The 22,058-nt window shown below is 36.7% G+C and overlaps 3 protein-coding genes across 4 annotated transcripts; 1 reads left to right on the top strand and 2 right to left on the bottom strand.

Moving 5' to 3' along the window:
- The first annotated feature begins 11,580 nt into the window (after positions 1–11,580).
- Positions 11,581–14,258, top strand: LOC112797411 (bifunctional protein FolD 4, chloroplastic). The gene is made up of 5 exons (XM_025840324.3): positions 11,581–11,944; positions 12,527–12,852; positions 13,056–13,292; positions 13,443–13,610; positions 13,743–14,258. The coding sequence occupies exons 1-5, from the start codon at positions 11,719–11,721 to the stop codon at positions 13,911–13,913; spliced, it is 1,128 nt and encodes a 375-aa protein (XP_025696109.1). The 5' UTR covers positions 11,581–11,718; the 3' UTR covers positions 13,914–14,258.
- A 374-nt stretch (positions 14,259–14,632) lies between these two features.
- Positions 14,633–19,293, bottom strand: LOC112797409 (phosphomannomutase). Of its 2 annotated transcripts, XM_072236012.1 has the most exons (13): positions 19,160–19,293; positions 18,759–18,877; positions 18,333–18,426; positions 17,114–17,158; positions 16,928–16,994; positions 16,544–16,620; positions 16,293–16,328; positions 16,142–16,197; positions 15,956–16,055; positions 15,760–15,855; positions 15,583–15,672; positions 15,149–15,200; positions 14,633–14,987 (listed from the first exon to the last, which is right to left on the bottom strand). In XM_072236012.1, exons 3-13 carry the CDS (start codon positions 18,399–18,401, stop codon positions 14,932–14,934), a joined length of 744 nt encoding a protein of 247 aa, XP_072092113.1. In that variant the 5' UTR covers positions 18,402–18,426; positions 18,759–18,877; positions 19,160–19,293; the 3' UTR covers positions 14,633–14,931. The 2 variants fall into 2 exon arrangements, with proteins under 2 accessions (XP_072092113.1, XP_025696107.1); XM_025840322.3 differs by lacking the exon at positions 19,160–19,293 and having other exon boundaries at positions 18,759–19,037.
- A 391-nt stretch (positions 19,294–19,684) lies between these two features.
- On the bottom strand, positions 19,685–22,058 carry LOC112797406 ((+)-neomenthol dehydrogenase). The gene is made up of 5 exons (XM_025840320.3): positions 21,710–22,058; positions 21,227–21,473; positions 20,755–20,823; positions 20,425–20,604; positions 19,685–20,293 (listed from the first exon to the last, which is right to left on the bottom strand). The coding sequence occupies exons 1-5, from the start codon at positions 21,730–21,732 to the stop codon at positions 19,916–19,918; spliced, it is 897 nt and encodes a 298-aa protein (XP_025696105.1). The 5' UTR covers positions 21,733–22,058; the 3' UTR covers positions 19,685–19,915.

Raw genomic sequence — 22,058 nt, 5'->3', positions numbered from 1 at the left:
GTTTAAGCTAATTTTAATTGATTTTTAATTGATTTATAAGCCTTGTGAATTTAGTGATACTTTGAGTGGTTGTTTTGGTTTATTGTAGGTGAAGAAAAAAAAGAAAAGAGGAAGCGTGGCTTAAGAAAGCGTGGCCCAAGAGAGAAGAAGTGTGGCACATAAAAGGAGGAAGCAAGCATTGCCCTCCACAAGGGCACACTGCCCTCTAGGAGGGCAACATAAGGAAACAAGCCTTGAGAGGCAACACTGCCCTGCCCACAACAAGGGCAGAGCACAAATTGGTGCCATGGATCAAGGAGAGCAAAAACACTGCCCTGCCCTCCTCAAGGGCAGTATCGGGCTCACCAAAGGAAGAAATTCAAAGAAAAAGCTCATCAATGCTTGCCACAAGAATCGAACACGGCACCATGAGGAAACAAGAAACTAAGCCTTACTTTGGTGCCAAGAAAACCAAGGAAAAGTGTAGCGTGTGCATTGCCTGAGTTTCGAACACGGGGCTTCAACTTTGGAAACATTGCCCTGCCCTCCGCAAGGGCAGGGCAGCATCTTGTGGTGCACGGCCAGCGCACCAGATTGGCGCACCAAGGGAAGTCTCGGCAGCAACAGCAGCACGCACGGGCATCATTCTGGCGCACCAAAAATTTCTGCCCTGCCCTCCACAAGGGCAGGGCAGCATCCTGCAGCAACAACTCGCACACACCAAGGCACCAACGGCCGCACGCATCATTTTCTGCCCTGCCCTCCACAAGGGCAGGGCAGCCTCCTGGAAGCAAATTGTTTTGGGCTAAAAATTGAATTAAAAATCCAATTTAATTCATTTCTTCACCAAATCAAAAGCCCATCCAAATCCCAAGATCCAAGAATAGAAAGTGTATAAATAGGAAATAGTTTGATGTAATTAGGAGACCCTTTTACCTTTTCCTTTACTTTTGAACTTTGAACCTTTCTTTTTGAGCTTTGAATCTTTTCTTTTATTTTGACTTTTGAACCTTCTCTTGGAGACTGGACTGAGAGCTAGGAACTGAGATTTCAGAGAATTGGGGAGGAGAATTGATCTCTCTTCTTCCTCGTTCTTGTGTGGGCATTTTTACTTTTCTTGTTTGAATCTTGGGTGTGAAGAATTGAGGAATTTCTGTCTCAATCTCCATTCAAGATCTCTTTACTTTCTCTTCTGCATAATTGAGTTCAATTACAATTCCTTCACTGCTTCTTCTTCAATTTCTTGTTAATTGCTTTGTGAATTTGGATCTGGGAAGGCAATTGAGATCTAGACTTTGCTATCTAGTCTCTTGAGTCCTGAGATCCCATTTTTCCTTTTGGTTCTTCTGTGAACCTCTGCTACAAGTTAATTCCCATTTCTGTTGGAGAGCTAGTCTATTTCAATTCATCTCTTGTTTAGTTAATTGTTGCACTTTAATTTCCTTTGTTTAAATTCTGAAATCCCAATCCTCAAATCCCTTTTTCATTTAAGCAATTTACATTTCTTGCACTTTAAGTTACTGCAATTTACATTTCTTGCATTTTAAGATTCAGTCATTTAATTTCTTGTTCTTTAAGATTCAGCATCTTTTACCTTCCTGCTCTTTAATTTACTGCAATTCTCCCCTCTCCCTTTACATTCCAAGCAATTTAGCTTCTGTTAAAGATAAACCACTCAACCAATACTTGATTCGCTTGACTAAATCAACCACTAAACTAAAATTGCTCAATCCTTCAATCCCTGTGGGATCGACCTCACTCCCGTGAGTTTTATTACTTGATGCGACCCGTTACACTTGCCGGTGAGTTTTGTGTTGGATCGTTTTCCACACATCAAGTTTTTGGCGCCGTTGCCGAGGATTGAAATAGATTGACAATGATTAAGTGAAGTGGAGATCTAGATCAAGCACTTTTTCTTTTCTGTTTCTTTAATTTTGACTAACACACTAACTGTTTGAATTTTGGCTTAAACTAACTAAAACTTCATTCTAGCAATAGATTGAAGTTTCATTGGTTTTTTGGATCTGTGTGTTTATTGTTGTGTGTTTGTATGTCAGGTACAGGAAGATCTTCCCCTATCCTCTCTGAAATTGACCAAAGAACTCTTCGAAGAATAAGAAGAGCTGAAAGAGGGAAGAACGTTATTGGAGAGGAGGAATCTGAGGAGGAATTCCAAGAAATGGAAGGAGATCCATCAAATCTCAATCAACCAGGAGGAGGGGCCAACAATAACCCACAACAAAGAAGAGTCCTGGCTTCCTACACATTTGCAAATGCTAGACACTGTGGGAGTAGCATTCTTACTCCTAATGTCAATGCAAACAACTTTGAACTAAAGCCACAACTCATCACTTTGGTCCAAAACAACTGCTCTTTTGGAGGAGGGCCATTGGAGGACCCAAATCAACACTTATCTACCTTCTTGAGGATCTGTGACACTGTCAAAACCAATGGTGTGCCTCCTGACAGCTACAAGTTATTGCTCTTTCCATTTTCTCTCAGAGACAAAGCCACTCAATGGCTAGAGACATTTCCAAAGGAGAGCATCAACACTTGGGATGACTTGGTGAGCAAGTTTCTTGCCAAATTTTATCCCCCTCAAAGGATCATAAGATTGAAGACTGAGGTGCAGACATTCACTCAAATGGAGGCTGAAAATTTATATGAAGCATGGGAAAGATATAAAGCACTATTGAGGAAATGTCCACCAGAGATGTTCACTGAGTGGGACAAGCTGCAGAACTTCTATGAGGGACTTACTCTGAAGGCTCAAGAAGCACTTGATCATTCGGCTGGAAGCTCATTACAACTCATGAAAACTCCAGAGGAAGCTCAAAATCTCATTGATATGGTGGCTAACAACTAATATTTCTTTGCTCACCAAAGGCAACACCAACGATCACAAAGGAGAGGAGTAATGGAGTTGGAAGGAGTGGATTCAATCTTAGCTCAAAACAAAATGATGCAGCAGCAAATTCAGCAACAATTTGAGCAAATGGCCAAAAGGATTGATGGCCTGCAAGTTGCATCAGTGAGTGCCACAAGCCAACCATCAACTCCTTGGGGGCAAAATGAAGAAATTCAAGAGGAGCAACAGCAAGAGCAAGTCCAATACATGCACAACCAAAATCCTGGAACTAATGAAGTCTTTGGAGATACTTACAATCCTTCTTGGAAGAACCATCCCAACCTCAGATGGGGAGACAATCACAATCAAATTCAGCAGCCATGGCAAAGGAACTTAACTCAAAACAATTGGAAAAACACAAACCACAACAACTAGCCAACCACTAACCAAAACACATACAGAAAACCACAAAATACATATCCCAACTCTAACCATTATCCACCCAATAACCACCCAACTAATCAAAACACCTATCATCATCCATCAACACCCCAAAACCAACCAATCTCACAAGACTCTCAGAGGATCACTAATCTAGAGATGCTCATGGAAAAGATGATGAAGAACCAAGAATTGACAACAAAGAACCAAGAAGCGTCCATGAAGAACCTAGAGAGGGAGATTGGGAAAATCTCCAAGCAAATTTCTGTTGAAAAACCATCAAGCTCACTACCAAGTGACACCATTCCTAATCCAAAAGAGGAATGCAAGGCAATACAGTTGAGGAGTGGAAAAATCCTGCTGAAAGATGAAGAAGCCACTAAGAAACCCAAGGAAAGTGATAAGAAACAAGTTGAAAAAGAGGCAGCCAATGATGAAGATGCAACAGCAAGCAATCACCCTCAAAATCAACCTCAAGAAAAAGAAGATAAACCACAAAATCTGAAGAAGGGAAAGCAGATCATGGAAGAACCACATTCAAGACAACACCAAGTGGAGCAAAACTTGACACCTCAATTGCCTTATCCCCAAAGATTCCACAAAGAGACAAAGGATCAACATTTCCACAAATTCCTTGAGACTTTCAAGAAGCTGGAAATCAACATACCTTTGGCTGAAGCATTGGAGCAAATGCCTCTGTATGCCAAGTTCTTAAAGGAACTCATCAACAAGAAAAGAGACTGGAATGAAAAGGAGACGGTAATGCTCAGTGAAGAATGTAGCGCTGTGTTACAAAAAGGAATCCCACCAAAGCTTAAAGATCCAGGGAGTTTTGTAGTATCATGCACCATAAGCAATTTAACTTTGGACAAAGCTCTCTGTGATCTTGGAGCTAGCATCAACTTAATGCCCCTGTCCATGATGAGGAAGCTTGCTATAGAAGAACTCAAACCCACCAGGATGTCACTAGTCATGGCCGATAGATCAATCAAGACACCCAATGGAATTGTGGAAAATCTGTTAGTAAAGGTTGGGAAGTTTATCTTTCCTGCGGATTTTGTAATCTTGGACACCGACGAGGAAGGAAACAATTCAATCATCTTGGGAAGATCGTTTCTAGCAACTGCAAGAGCCATTATAGATGTGGAAAAAGGAGAAATGATCTTCAGAGTACACAATGAGCAAATGATCATAAATGTTTTCAAGTCAATGCAACACCTTCCTGAGCAAGAAGATTACTTGAGGGTGGATATGATAGAAAGCCTGGTGGAAGAAATATTAGACATTAATCAGCATGAGCAAGAAGGAGAAATTAATCAAGAGACAGTAGAGGAACACGCAGCTGAGATCTCTATTGACAAGGAGGAGAACCCAAGCAAGAAGAAAGAGGTGCATAAATAAGAACTGAAGCCATTACCTACTCATCTCAAATATGCATTCCTAGGCACATCAGAAAGTTTTCCAGTGATCATCAATTCATCCCTGACAAAAAAGGAAGAAGGAGAGCTTCTTGATGTACTCAGAGCTCACAAGGACGCTTTAGGATGGACCATCGATGATCTGAAAGGCATTAGCCCAACAGTATGTATGCATAAAATTCTCTTGGAGGACAATTTCAAAGCAGTAGTTCAACCTCAGAGAAGGTTAAATCCTGCAATGAAGGAAGTTGTCCAGAAAGACGTAATGAAATTGTGGAATGCAGGGATAATATATCCTATCTCTGGTAGTCCATGGATAAGCCCAGTCCAAGTGGTACCAAAGAAGGGAGGAATGACAGTCATTGTTAATGAGAAGAATGAATTCATTCCAACAAGAACTGTGACAGGATGGAGAATGTGTATTGATTATAGGAGGTTGAATGATGCCACACGCAAAGATCATTTTCCACTTCCTTTCATTGATCAGATGCTTGAAAGATTAGCCGGCCATGCATATTATTGCTTCCTGGATGGCTATTCTGGGTATAATCAGATAGTGGTAGATCCAAAGGACCAAGAAAAGACTTCATTCACTTGTCCATTTGGAGTTTTTGCTTATAGAAGAATGCCATTTGGACTATGCAATGCTCCAGCCACTTTTCAAAGGTGTATGCTCTCCATTTTTTCAGATATGGTCGAAAAGTTTTTAGAGGTTTTCATGGACGACTTTTCTGTTTTTGGTGACAATTTCAACACTTGCCTGAAACATTTAACTCTTGTTTTGAAACGGTGCCAAGAAACTAATTTGGTTTTAAACTGGGAAAAGTGCCATTTCATGGTGCCTGAGGGGATTGTTCTTGGTCACAAAGTTTCAAGAAAAGGGATAGAGGTCGATAAGGCAAATGTAGAGATTATAGAGAAGCTTCCCCCACCAACTAATGTGAAATCTGTTAGACGTTTTTTGGGACATGCAGGATTTTATAGAAGGTTTATCAAGGATTTTTCTAAAATAGCTAAACCTTTGAGTAATCTATTAATGATTGATAATCCTTTTGTTTTTGATGAAAACTGCCGGCATGCTTTTGAAACTTTAAAACATAAACTCACAACAGCACCAATTATCACACCCCCGGATTGGGAATTACCTTTTGAACTCATGTGTGATGCGAGTGATATTGCAATTGGTGCTGTGCTTGGACAAAAAAAGGGAAACTTGCATCATGTCATATATTATGCAAGTAAGGTGTTGAATGAGACTCAAAAAAATTACACCACAACAGAGAAGGAATTGTTAGCTGTAGTTTATGCGTTTGATAAGTTTAGATCATACTTGATAGGATCTAAAATTGTGGTTTATACTGACCATCCTGCCCTCAAGTATTTGATGTCAAAGCAGGATGCTAAACCAAGACTTATCAGGTGGATACTACTTCTACAGGAGTTTGACATTTAGATAAGGGACAAGAAAGGTACTGAGAACCGAGTTACTGACCATTTGTCAAGGTTGCCACAAGAAACAATTCAAGAAGCTTCACAACCTGTGAATGAAAGCTTCCCAGATGAACATCTTCTGCTGATCCAACAAACACCGTGGTTCGCTGATATAGCAAACTACAAAGTGGGGAGGAAGATACCTCGAGAATTCACTAAGCAACAAGTGAAGAAGCTAATCAATGAGGCGAGAAAGTTTTTGTGGGATGAACCTTATCTGTTCAAAAGATGTTCTGATGGGATAATTAGGAGATGTGTCCCTGAGAGTGAAATAAGAGATATATTGTGGCATTGTCATGGCTCAGCTTATGGTGGACATTTTGGTCCAGAAAGAACAGCTGCAAAGATATTGCAAAGTGGTTTCTATTGGCCAACTATCTTCAAAGATGCCAGAGAATTTGTCCACCAATGTAATGAATGCCAGAGAGCAGGAGGATTAACAAGAAGGAATGAGATGCCCCAGAATTTCATTTTGGAATTAGAATTATTTGATCTATGGGGCATTGATTTCATGGGACCCTTCCCCCCTTCCTACTCTTTCAGATATATCTTGGTAGCAGTGGAGTATGTTTCAAAGTGGGTGGAAGCCATAGCCACAACTACCTGTGATGCACAAATTGTCCTTCAATTCCTCAAGAAACACATTTTCACTAAATATGGAGTACCCAAGGGTCTTATCAGTGATGGTAGTGGTCATTTTTGTAACAAACAAATGGAGAAACTTCTTCATAAATATGGAGTTATTCATAAAGTAGCCACGCCATATCACCCTCAGACTAATGGGCAGGCTGAATTAGCAAACAGAGAATTGAAGAAAATCCTAGAAAAAACAGTAGGTAGCACAAGAAAGGATTGGACTAGGAAGTTGGAAGATGCACTCTGGGCGTACAGGACAGCTTTCAAAACTCCCATTGGGAAGTCCCCCTTTCAGCTATTATATGGCAAATCTTGTCATCTCCCTGTAGAGCTTGAACATAAAGCCTTTTGGGCTACTAAACTTCTAAACCTTGATTCTGAAGCAGCAGGGGAGAAAAGGTTGTTGCAGCTAAATGAGCTGGATGAATTTAGGCTAGAAGCCTATGAAAATACCAAAATATACAAGGAAAAAGGCAAGAGGTGGCATGACAGGAAGATTTTGAAGAAAGAATTCAAACCTGGACAACAAGTACTCTTGTACAACTCATGACTCAAGATATTCCCTGGCAAGCTTAAGTCTAAGTGGACTGGTCCATATTTGATAACTAATGTCTTTCCTTATGGGAGTATTGAATTTCTAGATGAAGCAACAAAGAGTCGATTCACAGCAAATGGTCACAGAGCAAAGCCATACCTAGGAGGACAATGGAACAAGGAAAAAGAAGTTCAGAACCTAAATCCTTCTTGAAGTAAAAACAGAAGATGTCAAGCTAGTGACAATAAAAGAGCGCTTTTTGGGAGGCAACCCAACCTGAGGTAGTTTTCTTTTCATAGCTTTTTCAATAAAAATGTTGAATAATTGGTATGGAATGCAAGGAGCTAAGTTTGGTGTTGCACACCAAAACAATTTAAGGGAGAATGAAAGATTCTAAGTTTGGTGTTCCACCAAAAATCTCATTTAAAAACACATTCTCACCTCTTGCATAATGCTAGCTCCAAGCAACCAAACAAATTATTCAACTATTTAACTTCTTTCTAGCTTTAATTCCATAACCTTTAGCAAGGACACAAGGTTTCACATATGGTTAACTTGTTGCATAAGAGGCAGTGGCAAGCAATTAAGTTTGGTGTCCCCAACACCTAAATAAATCCAAGAGCCACACTCAATTTATGCATACTAACCATGTAATTAAGGGCTTGAGAAGCAAGCAACTTTGAGAATTATGCAGGACATGAGTCAACAATTGAAGATATTGTGCATCTTAACTCAAAGAAAACACAACAGAAGGAAGAATCAAAGGGCTGCAACTTCAAAGGTTGTATCTAAACTTAATCCTTGCTGATGTGAATTGTTTTGAACATGGAAACCATTATATATCCTGCTAAAGTGTTTATCTAGTTGCAAGTGAAGTTGTTTGATTAAGTATGCTAAATCTGCATATTGCTTGTCATCCATCACTTAGCTAAATTTTGTTTTGTTTTCCCATAAGCTTGAATAAAAGAGAATTATTTGAATTGAAAAGTAAATATCCAATGTTGCATAAGTTAGAATGGAAGTTAATGGTGGTATATGTGTTTGATTAAATGCATAACTCATGAAATAATTGCTACATAATATCATTTTCATTAAAGTGTGAGATAGCTTGCTGTTATAAAGTTTCTTATCAATAAAGAAAAAGCCCTTGAGAACAAAAATAAAGAAAAGGAAGAAGAAAAAGCCAATGTGGCAAGAAAAACAAAGAATAAAGGTTGGACACCAATAGCTTGGACCCTAGGACATATGCCTGTGGTATTTTTGTACTAAGATATGCTTGGATAAGTAAATTCTAAGGGGTATTTTAAAACCCGGTCACTTAGATCAACTGATTTGGGATGGTCAATTGAAAATCCACAATAAAGAGCAACTTAGATACAGAACATTTAGTTATCTAAAGAGATGCTGTGCATCAATGATCCTAGGAAGAAATAGTGAGCCATGTGTCTGTGGTGGAAAGATGTTGGGAAAAAAATAAAGCCAAAGGCTACTACTGCAACATTAGACACCAAACCTCCAAAAGAATAATAAGCTTGTTAAGCATTATAAGAAAAGAAAAGTTAGCAAGGGAGTAATTAAAAAGTAAGTCTTATAACAGCAAGTTTAGCAAGCCTTTGAGGAAAGATGTATATTATGTAACAGCAACAATAATTGAGTTATCATTGTCTGCATAAAGACTCCATAAATCAAGTTCTGCTATATGCCTAATAAGGATATGTGTTCTTTTCTTGTTCATTTCATTTTCTCTTAGTTTTGATGCTTGCTTGGGGACAAGCAAGATTTAAGTTTGGTGTTGTGATGACAAGTCATCATATACCCATTTTTCAAGCTAATTTCACTTGTTTTACTAGTCTTTATGCACTTTCTTGCATCCTAAGTAAGTGATTTGGAATGAAAATGCATAACTTCTTTAAATCAAGCAACTACCATTAAATTGATGCTAACTCATGGGGTTTAAGCTAATTTTAATTGATTTTTAATTGATTTATAAGCCTTGTGAATTTAGTGATACTTTGAGTGGTTGTTTTGGTTTATTGTACGTGAAGAAAAAAAGAAAAGAGGAAGCGTGGCTTAAGAAAGCGTGGCCCAAGAGAGAAGAAGTGTGGCGCATAAAAGGAAGAAGCAAGCATTGCCCTCCACAAGGGCACACTGCCCTCTAGGAGGGCAACATAAGGAAACAAGCCTTGAGAGGCAACACTACCCTGCCCACAACAAGGGCAGAGCACAAATTGGTGCCATGGATCAAGGAGAGCAAAAACACTGCCCTGCCCTCCTCAAGGGCAATATCGGGCTCACCAAAGGAAGAAATTCAAAGAAAAAGCTCATCAATGCTTGCCACAAGAATCGAACACGGCACCATGAGAAAACAAGAAACTAAGCCTTACTTTGGTGCCAAGAAAACCAAGGAAAAGTGTAGCGTGTGCATTGCCCGAGTTTCGAACACGGGGCTTCAACTTTGGAAACATTGCCCTGCCCTCCGCAAGGGCAGGGCAGCATCTTGTGGTGCACGGCCAGCACACCAGATTGGCGCACCAAGGGAAGTCTCGGCAGCAACAGCAGCACACACGGGCATCATTCTGGCACACCAAAAATTTCTGCCCTGCCCTCCACAAGGGCAGGGCAGCATCCTGCAGCAACAACTCGCACACACCAAGGCACCAACGGCCGCACGCATCATTTTCTGCCCTGCCCTCCACAAGGGCAGGGCAGCCTCCTGGAAGCAAATTGTTTTGGGCTAAAAATTGAATTAAAAATCCAATTTAATTCATTTCTTCACCAAATCAAAAGCCCATCCAAATCCCAAGATCCAAGAATAGAAAGTGTATAAATAGGAAATAGTTTGATGTAATTAGGAGACCCTTTTACCTTTTCCCTTACTTTTGAACTTTGAACCTTTCTTTTTGAGCTTTGAATCTTTTCTTTTATTTTGACTTTTGAACCTTCTCTTGGAGACTGGACTGAGAGCTAGGAACTGAGATTTCAGAGAATTGGGGAGGAGAATTGATCTCTCTTCTTCCTCGTTCTTGTGTGGGCATTTTTACTTTTCTTGTTTGAATCTTGGGTGTGAAGAATTGAGGAATTTCTGTCTCAATCTCCATTCAAGATCTCTTTACTTTCTCTTCTGCATAATTGAGTTCAATTACAATTCCTTCACTGCTTCTTCTTCAATTTCTTGTTAATTGCTTTGTGAATTTGGATCTGGGAAGGCAATTGAGATCTAGACTTTGCTATCTAGTCTCTTGAGTCCTGAGATCCCATTTTTCCTTTTGGTTCTTCTGTGAACCTCTGCTACAAGTTAATTCCCATTTCTGTTGGAGAGCTAGTCTATTTCAATTCATCTCTTGTTTAGTTAATGTTGCACTTTAATTTCCCTTGTTTAAATTCTGAAATCCCAATCCTCAAATCCCTTTTTCATTTAAGCAATTTACATTTCTTGCACTTTAAGTTACTGCAATTTACATTTCTTGCATTTTAAGATTCAGTCATTTAATTTCTTGTTCTTTAAGATTCAGCATCTTTTACCTTCCTGCTCTTTAATTTACTGCAATTCTTCCCTCTCCCTTTACATTCCAAGCAATTTAGCTTCTGTTAAAGATAAACCACTCAACCAATACTTGATTCGCTTGATTAAATCAACCACTAAACTAAAATTGCTCAATCCTTCAATCCCTGTGGGATCGACCTCACTCCCGTGAGTTTTATTACTTGATGCGACCTGATACACTTGCCGGTGAGTTTTGTGTTGGATCGTTTTTCACACATCATTATACACCTTCATTTATAGCAAAAAGAATTGTTATTGCAAGCTATAAATTCATTTATGACCTTCCATATAATAAAATGTCAGCTGATTTATCTTTTTAGTGTTGTCATGTTAATCTTTTGAGATTTTTGCTTATACATTGTTTCGGTTATGCATTTTGGTTATCCTTCAAAGTTCAAACACACTACAAAAAAAAAAAAAAGAGAAAATTGTAATCTAAAGTATATTTATCTGTTCCAAAAAAAAATAAAACTTCTCTTAAATATTATATTTCTTAAGAATTTTAGTACAAAAGATTTTTTAAATAATTAATTTTCTTAATGGTTTTCTAGAATAACTTTTCCAAACATTTTGTTGTATAAAAAAGTTAAAATACTTGACATTTATTTTCAAGAAATAGTTAAATTTTCCTATTAGTAATGAAAATAATACTTTATAAGAAATAAATATATAAACGTAAAACGGAAAGTTAAACAGAATAAAAAAAGATGGAGAATCTTCCTCTAAGAAGTGAGGAAAAAAAAACACACACACACGCACACAAACATTTGAATATTTTGATTACTAAACCTGTGTTGTGTTGTGTTTGAGGAATCAACTAATACGAATGGCTTCTGCTGCTGCTTCTTCATGTTCTTCCATTTCCATGATGTTCCTAACTCATTCTTGTGGTGCTACTTCTTCCACCGCCCACCGCCTTCTCCCACCGGGATGCCTCCGCCACCGCCTCCACTGCCACCCCTTACAGATGGGCCCCACCTATCTCCGATGCCTCACTTTTCACTCTTCCGCAGCAGAACCTCCTTCCCCGCCCCATGTTGTTCTTCCCCATGGTACAAACAAAGCACTCAACTTTTCTGCTGCTTTTTGTCTATTTGAAACCTCTGTTCAGTTTTTAGCTTAATGGGTCAACTGGGGTACCCTTCTTTTGTTATTTTTTAGCTATCTAGTGTAGTTATGGCATTAAAGAAGAAAAAAAAGCAGTCTTTTTTACATTCAACTTGAAATGGTGCTAGTGACTTTCTTTACATCCAATAAGGTTTAGGGTTTAGTTTTTTTTTTTTTTTATTTGGTGGGGGTGGGAGGATTCGAGTTGCTGTTTGGTTGAGATTGCCAGTATTTGTGTCTGCCTGTGTTGATTCAACATAGCCTGCTAGTGACTTTGTTGAATTAGATGCATAAACTTTGGTATTTAGCATGAATTTTACCTCAGTTACCTGCTGATCAGGTTCTAGATGATAATTTGTACAATGAAGAATTTAAAGTCTTATGTCTGATCAAGATATTAGACTTGGATTGTGCATCTGTTTCTCTTACATGCGCGTGACAATGAATCCTTTCTATTGCTATTGTATTAGGAAGGTTTCGCCAAGTTATGTTCATATATATTTTTTTTCATATGATTATGTGTGCAGCTTCCCTGACTACTGAGGCTAATACTAAGGTGATTGATGGAAAAGCGGTAGCAAAGCAGATCAGAGATGAGATAACGGTTGAAGTCTCCAGGATGAAAGAAGCTATTGGTGTGATTCCAGGGTTAGCCGTAATCCTTGTTGGAGATAGAAAGGATTCGGCTACTTACGTGCGTAACAAGAAGAAAGCTTGTGAATCTGTTGGAATCAGTTCTTTGGAAGTACATTTAGCGGAGGATTCCACAGAAGAGGAAGTTTTGAAGCATATTTCAGGCTACAATGATGATCCTTCTGTTCATGGCATTCTTGTTCAGTTACCTTTACCTTCTGTATGCTTCTACATCTCTAACTTTATTTTATATTATGGGAAAAGTTTGCTAAATCATACTAAATTTCCTATATTTTCTTGGAAATACGTCAAGAATTTCATACACAAAAGTTCAATAACTCATAGATGAGTTTGCTGCTCGCTATTGTATAAGTGTGACTCAATCATTGGAAGCTTTATTAATTTTTCTTGGCCTTATGACAGCATATGAATGAGCAAAATGTCCTGAATGCTGTTAGAATTGAGAAAGATGTAGATGGTTTTCATCCATTAAATATTGGTCGTCTTGCCATGCGTGGTAGAGAACCGCTATTTGTTCCCTGTACACCAAAAGGGTGCATAGAGCTACTTCACAGACACGGCATTTCCATTAAAGGAAAGAGGGCCGTTGTAATTGGTCGGAGCAATATCGTAGGAATGCCAGCTGCTCTCCTGCTGCAGGTAAACATCTCATCAGTCAAAAGTTTAAAAATTATAAACAGTTCAAAACTTGTTTTATTTAACTATAATTGTGGATTTGTGGCTCCTTTCTTTTTTACATAAAAAATGTATATTTATACTTGTATATATATTTTTATTTAATTTTCCTAGAGAGAAGATGCTACTGTTACTGTTGTCCATTCAAGAACCAATAATCCTGAAGAGATCACAAAGCAGGCAGATATTATCATTTCTGCTGTTGGGCAACCAAACATGGTTAAGGGAAGCTGGATAAAACCTGGTGCAGTAATTATCGATGTTGGAATCAACCCAGTAGAGGTTCGTAGATTTAATTTAAGTCCTTTATCTTGGTTGTGTTTTTATGAATAATAAAATAAAAAACAATTAAATGGTTAAATTTAGAATCAAGGTTATTTAACCAATTCATGTGTATTTGGGTGTTTGAGACAGGATCCGAGTAGCCCTCGAGGTTATAGACTGGTTGGAGATGTTTGTTATGAAGAAGCCATAGAAGTTGCCTCGGCTATTACTCCTGTTCCTGGAGGAGTTGGTCCAATGACCATAGCAATGCTTCTCCAGAATACACTCATCTCTGCAAAGAGGATGCATAATTTTGAATAAACAAGTGAAAGCATGTAATATCATTTATTCTATCAAGTTTTTGTTTAGGAGATTTTGGATTTTGTCTTACCTTTATGGTTTAGTTGTACATTGAAAAAAAAAAAAGGGGGGGGGGGGGGGAATTAAAGTGTTTCTTAGGATGGTAGCATAAAGCATAATGTGAAGAAAGGGAAATCACCCAGCAATCAATTCATTACTCTCAAGAAACTTGGTTGAAATGTCAAATCTAGTAGTATAGGATACAAGCAGGTGAAAAGAAAGCTCTTGTTTTCATTATGAGTCTTTAACTTCATGAATAAATTATAACTCAGATGAGAATAATTGATCAAGTTTCTTGATTTGGTCCTTCTTCTGCATTTTGGTTATGCATGTGTAGCTTCCTTATCAGTATTTAGATATCGAAATTTTGGATTAAAGAATGAGTACTGATGTTCAGCCAAAATATGAATTGGAAGTACATTTCGTTTGAGAAAAATAATTTCAATTTTTATTTTAATTTTAAAACTAATTGCAATGTTCATTTGTTTTTCTTTTTTCCCCTGAAATTGAGATGTGTTTGGTAATGATATTACCCTTTTTATTTTTGATAATCTTATTTCATACCTTTTTTTTTTTTGCATTATATATTTACATGATTTTGTCAAAAAAAGTTGACATTATCAAAATAATAATAATAATTTCTATTTTCTAAAAAATAAGAAGTAAAAACAAGAAACAAGTTTTAAAAGCAGAGATCTTTAGTTGTTTTGAATATAAAATAAGTTACTCTAGTGGCAGCATCATTGCCATGTTATGAACTCATTGAGTTAGCAGCATCACTCTCACAGATTAATTTAAGACAAAATTTAACTGAATGACATGCTTATTTATCAAATCCAATATATAAAAATGGCAACAAAATTACAACATGGGGGAACCAAAATTACAGTGATTATGTCTGCATCTTCTGATCATATGTAAACGTGTATTTTATACTTCCTCAATGGCGGTTCTCAATGGAAACATTGCTTCAGCAAATTCAATTTTTAAGGAAGAGAGCTGTGCACTGCTTCATGGTATCTTCAGGGCTTGTAACTGAAAAAGGAATGAATACAAATTATAAGCACTGCAGCAACAATTATTTACCTTGGATAATTCGGTCTTAATTTAAAATGGAATTGTTTCAGCATGCCATTGTAACCAAAACTGAGTCATTTTTTTCACATATTATGATTTAAAGTTAGGAAGCAACTAACCTGTGTGACCAATAGTCCTTTCTGATTCATAGATTTCATGGTCATTTCCACCCTGCTCAAAGAAAATTACAAAATAAAGTTATTGTAGGAAATTAATCAATCTTCATCCTTTGATAACACCTAAAGTAGGCATATAGCTTCAATTTTGGGACTGATATACTGTTGCAACATATCATTTCTAAAAGCATGATCATTTTGGTGAATATTTGAAACAAGTTTCAAAATGGAGAAAAAAGGTTCATGCAGTCTCCATAAAACAGACAATTATTTGCTTGTTACAGAAATTGTTTGCCCCAACTCACTTTAAGGATTTTTCATAAAAATGTGTCACATTGATAAATCAAAAGGATCCGGTAGCAACTGGCGTTATAGAATTCAAAAATCTATAATGGTACAGAGTTACAGATATTTGTTTGATACTCTAAAGGACTAACCTTGTAAGTTTTGTCACCAAAGAAGTGAATTTCATTAAAATCTTCGAGGTATCTAAGGCAGTATGTTTTATCCCAACCTTGGGGGAAAACCTGAAGAGAAGATTCAAATTAAGACATGCTCACTTATAACTTGGCCATCAAGAAATTCGCCACATCGGGATGAAGATCATCACTTACATCAAAGCTTATCTGCCCTCCAATGGAAAATGTCAGATTAAAATGAGCAAACTTTTCACGAAGCACCTCAACCATTTTTGGACGAATGTTGTGAATCTGAGAACATGTGTTGCAAACTTTTAAAAGAAATATAGGACCTATCAAATTATAGAGACAGAAAATTCTAATTAATATTCACATGACCAAGATGTCTCACCTTGTCATACTTCTCAAATTCATCTCTTTCTTCTTGGCTACAGTTTCGCCCAATTGGCGACACATTCAGCATTCCACTACGGAACTCTATGAATGTTCCCCTGAAAAGATTATGTCAAAAACAGGATTTATAAGTTTTCTGCAATAAAAATGAACAGTATATGATTAACCTCTGAATATGGCTGACCTCTTAATAGGGATATCCAAGTCAGCAATGTAATGAAGTGTGAAATTAATAAATTCCTACAACAAAATTATCTCTAAATGCAGTTAGGAGGTAATCAGCATGGTTGCCTCAGTCTCAAACAATATGGCTCGAATGGAAATTCGGGGCTTACCTTGAGCTTTTCATCACCAAGGAATGATTTCAAGCTCTGTAAACAGGGAAATTACAACTTGTCATGGTGTATTAGATCAAAATTTTACATTGCTACATTAACAGAAGGCCCGCCGGGAGGTGTTTTACAAGCGACACCATGATGGTACTAGTTTTGTTCTTTCGATAACAAAAGGATCATCACAACTTTTTCAACTTACATCTGATCGTTGTAATTTGATTCTATCAAGGATTGAGGTTTATGAGGTGTACCTGGGTTCCAATGAGGTTTCCTTCCTTATGAGCCACAAGACCATTCTCAGAAAATACATAATCATAGTCATTGGTAACTGCAACAAATAAGGGGTATATTCAAAAAGATAGATCCTTTTGATTTCATTCTAATAGCTTATCAAAGATGCATGATTTGACAAAAGTAGAGAAAAGTAAAAATTGAATTCTCAGCTTATATCAGCAAACATAATTCCCAACTTCAGCCAATAGCAAAGAAGAAACAAAACAAACATGAAAAAGAAACCACATAATAGAATTAATTAGCATTAAGCAATGAGACGGAACACTACAATCAATTTTCTCCAAGTGGTTTCACATAACGAAATTATAGCATCAGAAATCAGAGAGATGCTTGTAGCTAACCTGTGCTGCCAAGTTGCTCAGATATCTTTACAAGGTCAGAACCGCCCACAACTCCAACTGTTACAACCTGTACCAGGAAAAAGGAAAGGACTTTTAAAGCAGGTTCTATGAATTGTCAGGTATGGATTAAGAAAACAAATGCATGTAAACTTTTTTTTTTCCAAAAATAAAATCTGGCTCATTTACCTTCCTTAGATCTTGCATGAACGCCAACATCTCTGGAGTCACCACCTTGAATTCGAGTACGAAACAATAAATAAAGGTGATGCAAGACTAAACAATCATAATAAATCAAAATTTTCTAGTTTTCTTCAGCATTATGGTGTTATAGCATGCTATAATTAGTAGGCTTTGGATTCAGTAGCCTTCTCCAAAGAGAGGCTATTGGTAGCCTCTTCATACTTAATTATAAAATAACCCAATGCATACTTTTTCTCATATTTAAAAAGTACTCATGCTTTGTTTTTTTATTTCTTTTCAGCTATTCACTGTTCAAATAAGAGGAAAAGAAAGTACTGCCACATCTCATTGCTGCCTTATCCTTTCTAAGAACTGCAACACCATTAATAAATTTTGATCCACCTCCATCATGTCCAATATAAACATTGACAATGGTGGTGATTGATGGATGATCTTGGTGAACAATCTGTGGAGTGTTGATTGAGCAACATGGGCTCACTTCTTCCTCTTCCTCTTGTTTCTCTTTTGTCATTATTATTCCTTCTCGTTGCTCTTTAATTATTGAAATATATGATAATTATTGGTGTCTTTATTCATATGAGTATGCTCTTCACATTTTGAATAACCCAGGTTATTCAATCAACTCATTAATTTGTTAAAGATTATCTAGTTTCATAAAGATTGCCACAGTCAAATTCAACATTGATGACCCAATTCCACAGCACATTCAGCTCATTTTAATTAGTTTATGCAGCATTTGTGGCTGTTGGAAGTGAGAATGTTTTTCTTTTTCTTGGTTGAGAGTGGGCACAGTTGGAATATAGAACTTACTTTTATGGACTTCTCATGGAGCTAAAAATTATTCACACAATTCCAAGCCAAACAAATGAAACTACTGAAGAATGTTCATGGAAGTTGCAATAGTGAAGGCAGAAATGAAGCTGCGTTGTATCTCAAGTTTGGGATAATGCGTGTTAAAAAAGAAATAAAATAAAAATAAAGAAGGAATACTTTCAAATATTAAAAGATATGCATGGGGTATATTTTATAATTGAATTTGAAGAGGCTACTAGTAGCTTTCTTTGGAGAGGCTACCGAATCCAAACCCTAATTAGTAACCTTAAACTACCTGTAGACAATAAATCTGACTCAGAACACATCAAATTGCTCCATTAATATATTATTTTGTTATAGTAATGCCATTGGCTCAAGAAGAAAGAAGTACCTTCCTTGGGGCTGTAAGAGTCCCATCAACATCAAACAATGCAATCAAACCAGGTTTCCGGGCAGCCATTTATTCTTATTATTAGCACCAAACCCTGCATAGTGTTGAACCTCTTCATCAAGTTTTAAGCAAATATATTATCCAAAACTTCATTATACCCTTCCGTAGATACATAATTGAACTTGTTTGGTAAACGCTTCTTCATCAATAGTGCAAGATAATTTCTAACCGAAGCTGATAAAGTTCAGAATTTTAAACGGGATTCTAAAACACTCTAGGCCAATACACAATCTTACAAGTTTTGCAAATGCTTCTTCATCAAGTAAAGAATTTCGGAAGAAAAAGAGAAACAGCCAGCTCAGAAATTCAGAATTTCCATGAAATTTTTAAAATAAATAATAAAAGAAAAGAAATTAAAAACGCTACCTTGCACGCAACGCAGCAGCAGGAGTGGAGGTCTGGAGGAGAACGCAGATCGCCGGAGAGAAGCTGGGAGCGTGATACAATGGTGGAAGCAAAGGGGTTGATATAAAACGATTTGAGATCTGTGATTGAGAGGGAATTGGACACAGGAAACTGCTTTCAGTGGGGCCTACCATCAACCAAGGCGCGCATAAAAACTGAAAAACATGTGCATAGTAGTATACTACCGTACAATCTAGTTATACATGAAAACTGGATCTCCCAAAATATAGCACATATTTTGAGTATCTTTTGATTTGTATTTTTTATATTTTAAAATAAAATATTGTATTAAGTGAATTATTATTCTTCACATTATTTTATTGAGACTGCGAGTTAGACGAATCGGATAGGTTCGGTTAAACCTGATCCTATCTGCTGCAGGTCGGGTTGCCAATTTATTCCAATTGAATGGAAGCGAGTTGGATACCTAAATTTAGTAGATGCAAAATTGGTGGAGTAATTCCAAAGCATGAGAGTGATGAGAAGTTACATTTGCACCTTAGCAAGCAATATAATCATTACTTAAAATCCTGGAAGGAAACTACTTAGCATCCTTCGTTGCACTTTCTTGCTTCACACTACATGTCTCTTTAAATTTTGTCCTATTTCCATTACAACAATGAATAACTTTCAACTTTCCTTACTAGAAGCCAAAATGAAAAGGGGGTGAAATTTTTCTGAATTGCTAATCACTTTGAACCAAAATGGTAAGAGGAAAGCATTGTTAAAACTTAAAATGCACTAACAAATCTTTAAAAGGGTCTGGACCCTAATCTCTATTGGATCTAAGAGCTAGGAGTGTGAGAATATAATTTATTTGGTAAGTAAAGAAAAAATTCTACCACTTACAAAATCTCATTCAACACTTGTTTCCAAAGAACAATAAATTTACTTGGCACAACACTCTATCCTAATCATCTTTATAAATTGTTAAAAGCAATTGAAATCTCATGTTACATGCTGAAAGTAAGGTTTCTCATGAATAGGTTCTTCATTTAACATGGTTCCTTTCAACCATAACAAATTTCCCTTTTATGAACCTGGCTTATTATCAACTCTCTTGAATTATGTAAAACAGAACAAATGAACAACAACAAAGACTAATTGGTATCTTCTGATCAAAATGGCGAAACTTCACTTCGGATGAAGAAGAGACCGGACTGACCCCCATTAGATAGCAGAGCCAGCCTTACAGCGCTCTCGGCACCTTCGTCAACACTAAGGTTACCAGTGTTGAAGTTTATATCCGTTTTGACAAAACCAGGACAAACAGAATTGATACAGAAAGATGGATACTTCTTTGCAAGAATTCTTGTGTATGCATTCAAAGCAGCTTTTGAAACTATGTATGCAGAAAAAGCAGAAGGCCATCCTTTGGTTTCAAATGAACCCTCTTTGAAATCACTTAGAAATTGATTCAAAACCTCATCAATCTTTTCTTCTGTTAAGCTTTCATCATCACTTAGAATTCCTTTAGCCCATTCATTTGGTAGGTTCTGTATCAGCATAAGAAACCATATAGCAGCAAATAAATTAGTAGTATTCAAAAGAAAATAAAAACTACATGATTTAGAGAAAATAAAACATGATAATATCTGTATTAAAATAGAAACAAATTATCAAAAACCTTCAACTGTCCCATGGAGGAGGAAACATTGACAATCTTTGGTGAGTCTGACAATTGTAGAAGGGGAATAAGTGCTTCACACATTCCTTTGACACCATAATAGTTAGTTCTAACTCCTGCTTCTGCAGATTCATAATCTTGACATACAATTTTTCTCCAATCAATAGCATCAGCCCTTTCCTACATTCAAAGATTCAAGAATCAATGCTCTAGAATAATCTTTAGAACAAAAGCCAATGTTCTTTATAAATAACCAAAGAAATGTTTATGTAATCATTACCCAAAATGAGTGAAATTATCTAATATGGATTGGTATTGAAAAAGCCATACCCCAGAAGCAAGTAAAGCTTTGAATGCATCGCCATCAACGACTGTCCCAGGGACTCCTGCATTATTCACCTAAACAGAATACAAACATTTCTCAGCAGTGAAGAACAATGAAATTAGATTATGAAAAAAGAACATGCAAAGAGAAGCAAAGTAAAAATCCAAAGGCATTCCCCCCTTAACAAGAAGAATTTAAGACATTTCTCATGGTTTTGTACTTTTGTTATTGATGGAGAGGCGAAAACCAATTAACCAATCAAAAATGATTCCATAAGTAAGAAATATTCACACTCTTATAAGACATGTTTCGTTTCCCTTTTCAAGTGACATGAGACTTTACATAAGCAATACATAGAAACATAATAAATTAGTAAATTAAAGCATAAAGTTCACAAATCAATATACAGTACCTAACTTAACATTACACCACAAAATAAAATGCTATATTTCAAGAACCTAAAGTTTTTAAGCATACCAAGATATCAAGTTTTCCAAATTGGGTTTTGATGAAATTTGCAAGGGCTGCTATGCTGTTAGCATCAGTGACGTCAAGCTGATGATAAACAACATGGCCAGATAGACCTAAATCTTTGAGATTCTGAAGAGCTTCATGACCCCTTTTCTCATCTCTTGCTGTTAAGATCACTGTGATCCCATTAGAAGCCAATTGCTTACATATTCCAAATCCTATCCCTTTGTTTGCTCCTGTCACTACTGCATACCTATAACATGAAAACCAATTATCAAGAATTCGGGATTTGAACTTTTTACAACTACTAGTTTCTATTTTCTTATTCAGTGTTTTCTGTTTTCATGATTTTGTAAAGAAAAAAACAATTGAAAACTGGGGAAAAAAATTATGAAACTAATCAGGCTTCAGTTTTTGTTGCCAATTAAAATTTCTTACAGATGGAGAGAATCATAAGTACATGATGATAATTGAAGAAACTGGTGTTACCTCTTTGAACTTTCTTCTGCCATTGTATCTATCAATAGGTAAATTTTCAGACACACGTTTAAGATAATGAGTTTACTAGATTTTCTTTGCTGTTACATAGTGTTATATAACAAGTTTATCTAGGAACTTCCGATAGAAAATGTGTCTTGACGTTGACATAGTTGTTTACAATGTAACTGAATCCTTAATTATATGATATTAACTAAACGAAGTTAACGATAATTTCTTCCTACATAGAGATCTGCGTTGAGCATGTTACTCTCAAACTATTCGGTTGCTTCCTATTTCCTACCCAGATTTTTTTGTGTTTTTCACTTTTTCTTTGCTATTGGTTAGTCCACTCACAATT

The sequence above is a fragment of the Arachis hypogaea genome, chromosome 4, assembly GCF_003086295.3.
Source record: "Arachis hypogaea cultivar Tifrunner chromosome 4, arahy.Tifrunner.gnm2.J5K5, whole genome shotgun sequence".
In the NCBI taxonomy this organism is placed as follows: domain Eukaryota; kingdom Viridiplantae; phylum Streptophyta; class Magnoliopsida; order Fabales; family Fabaceae; genus Arachis; species Arachis hypogaea.
The sequence above is the reverse complement of the archived record's forward strand: the minus strand, read 5'-3'. Positions and strand labels throughout refer to the sequence as shown.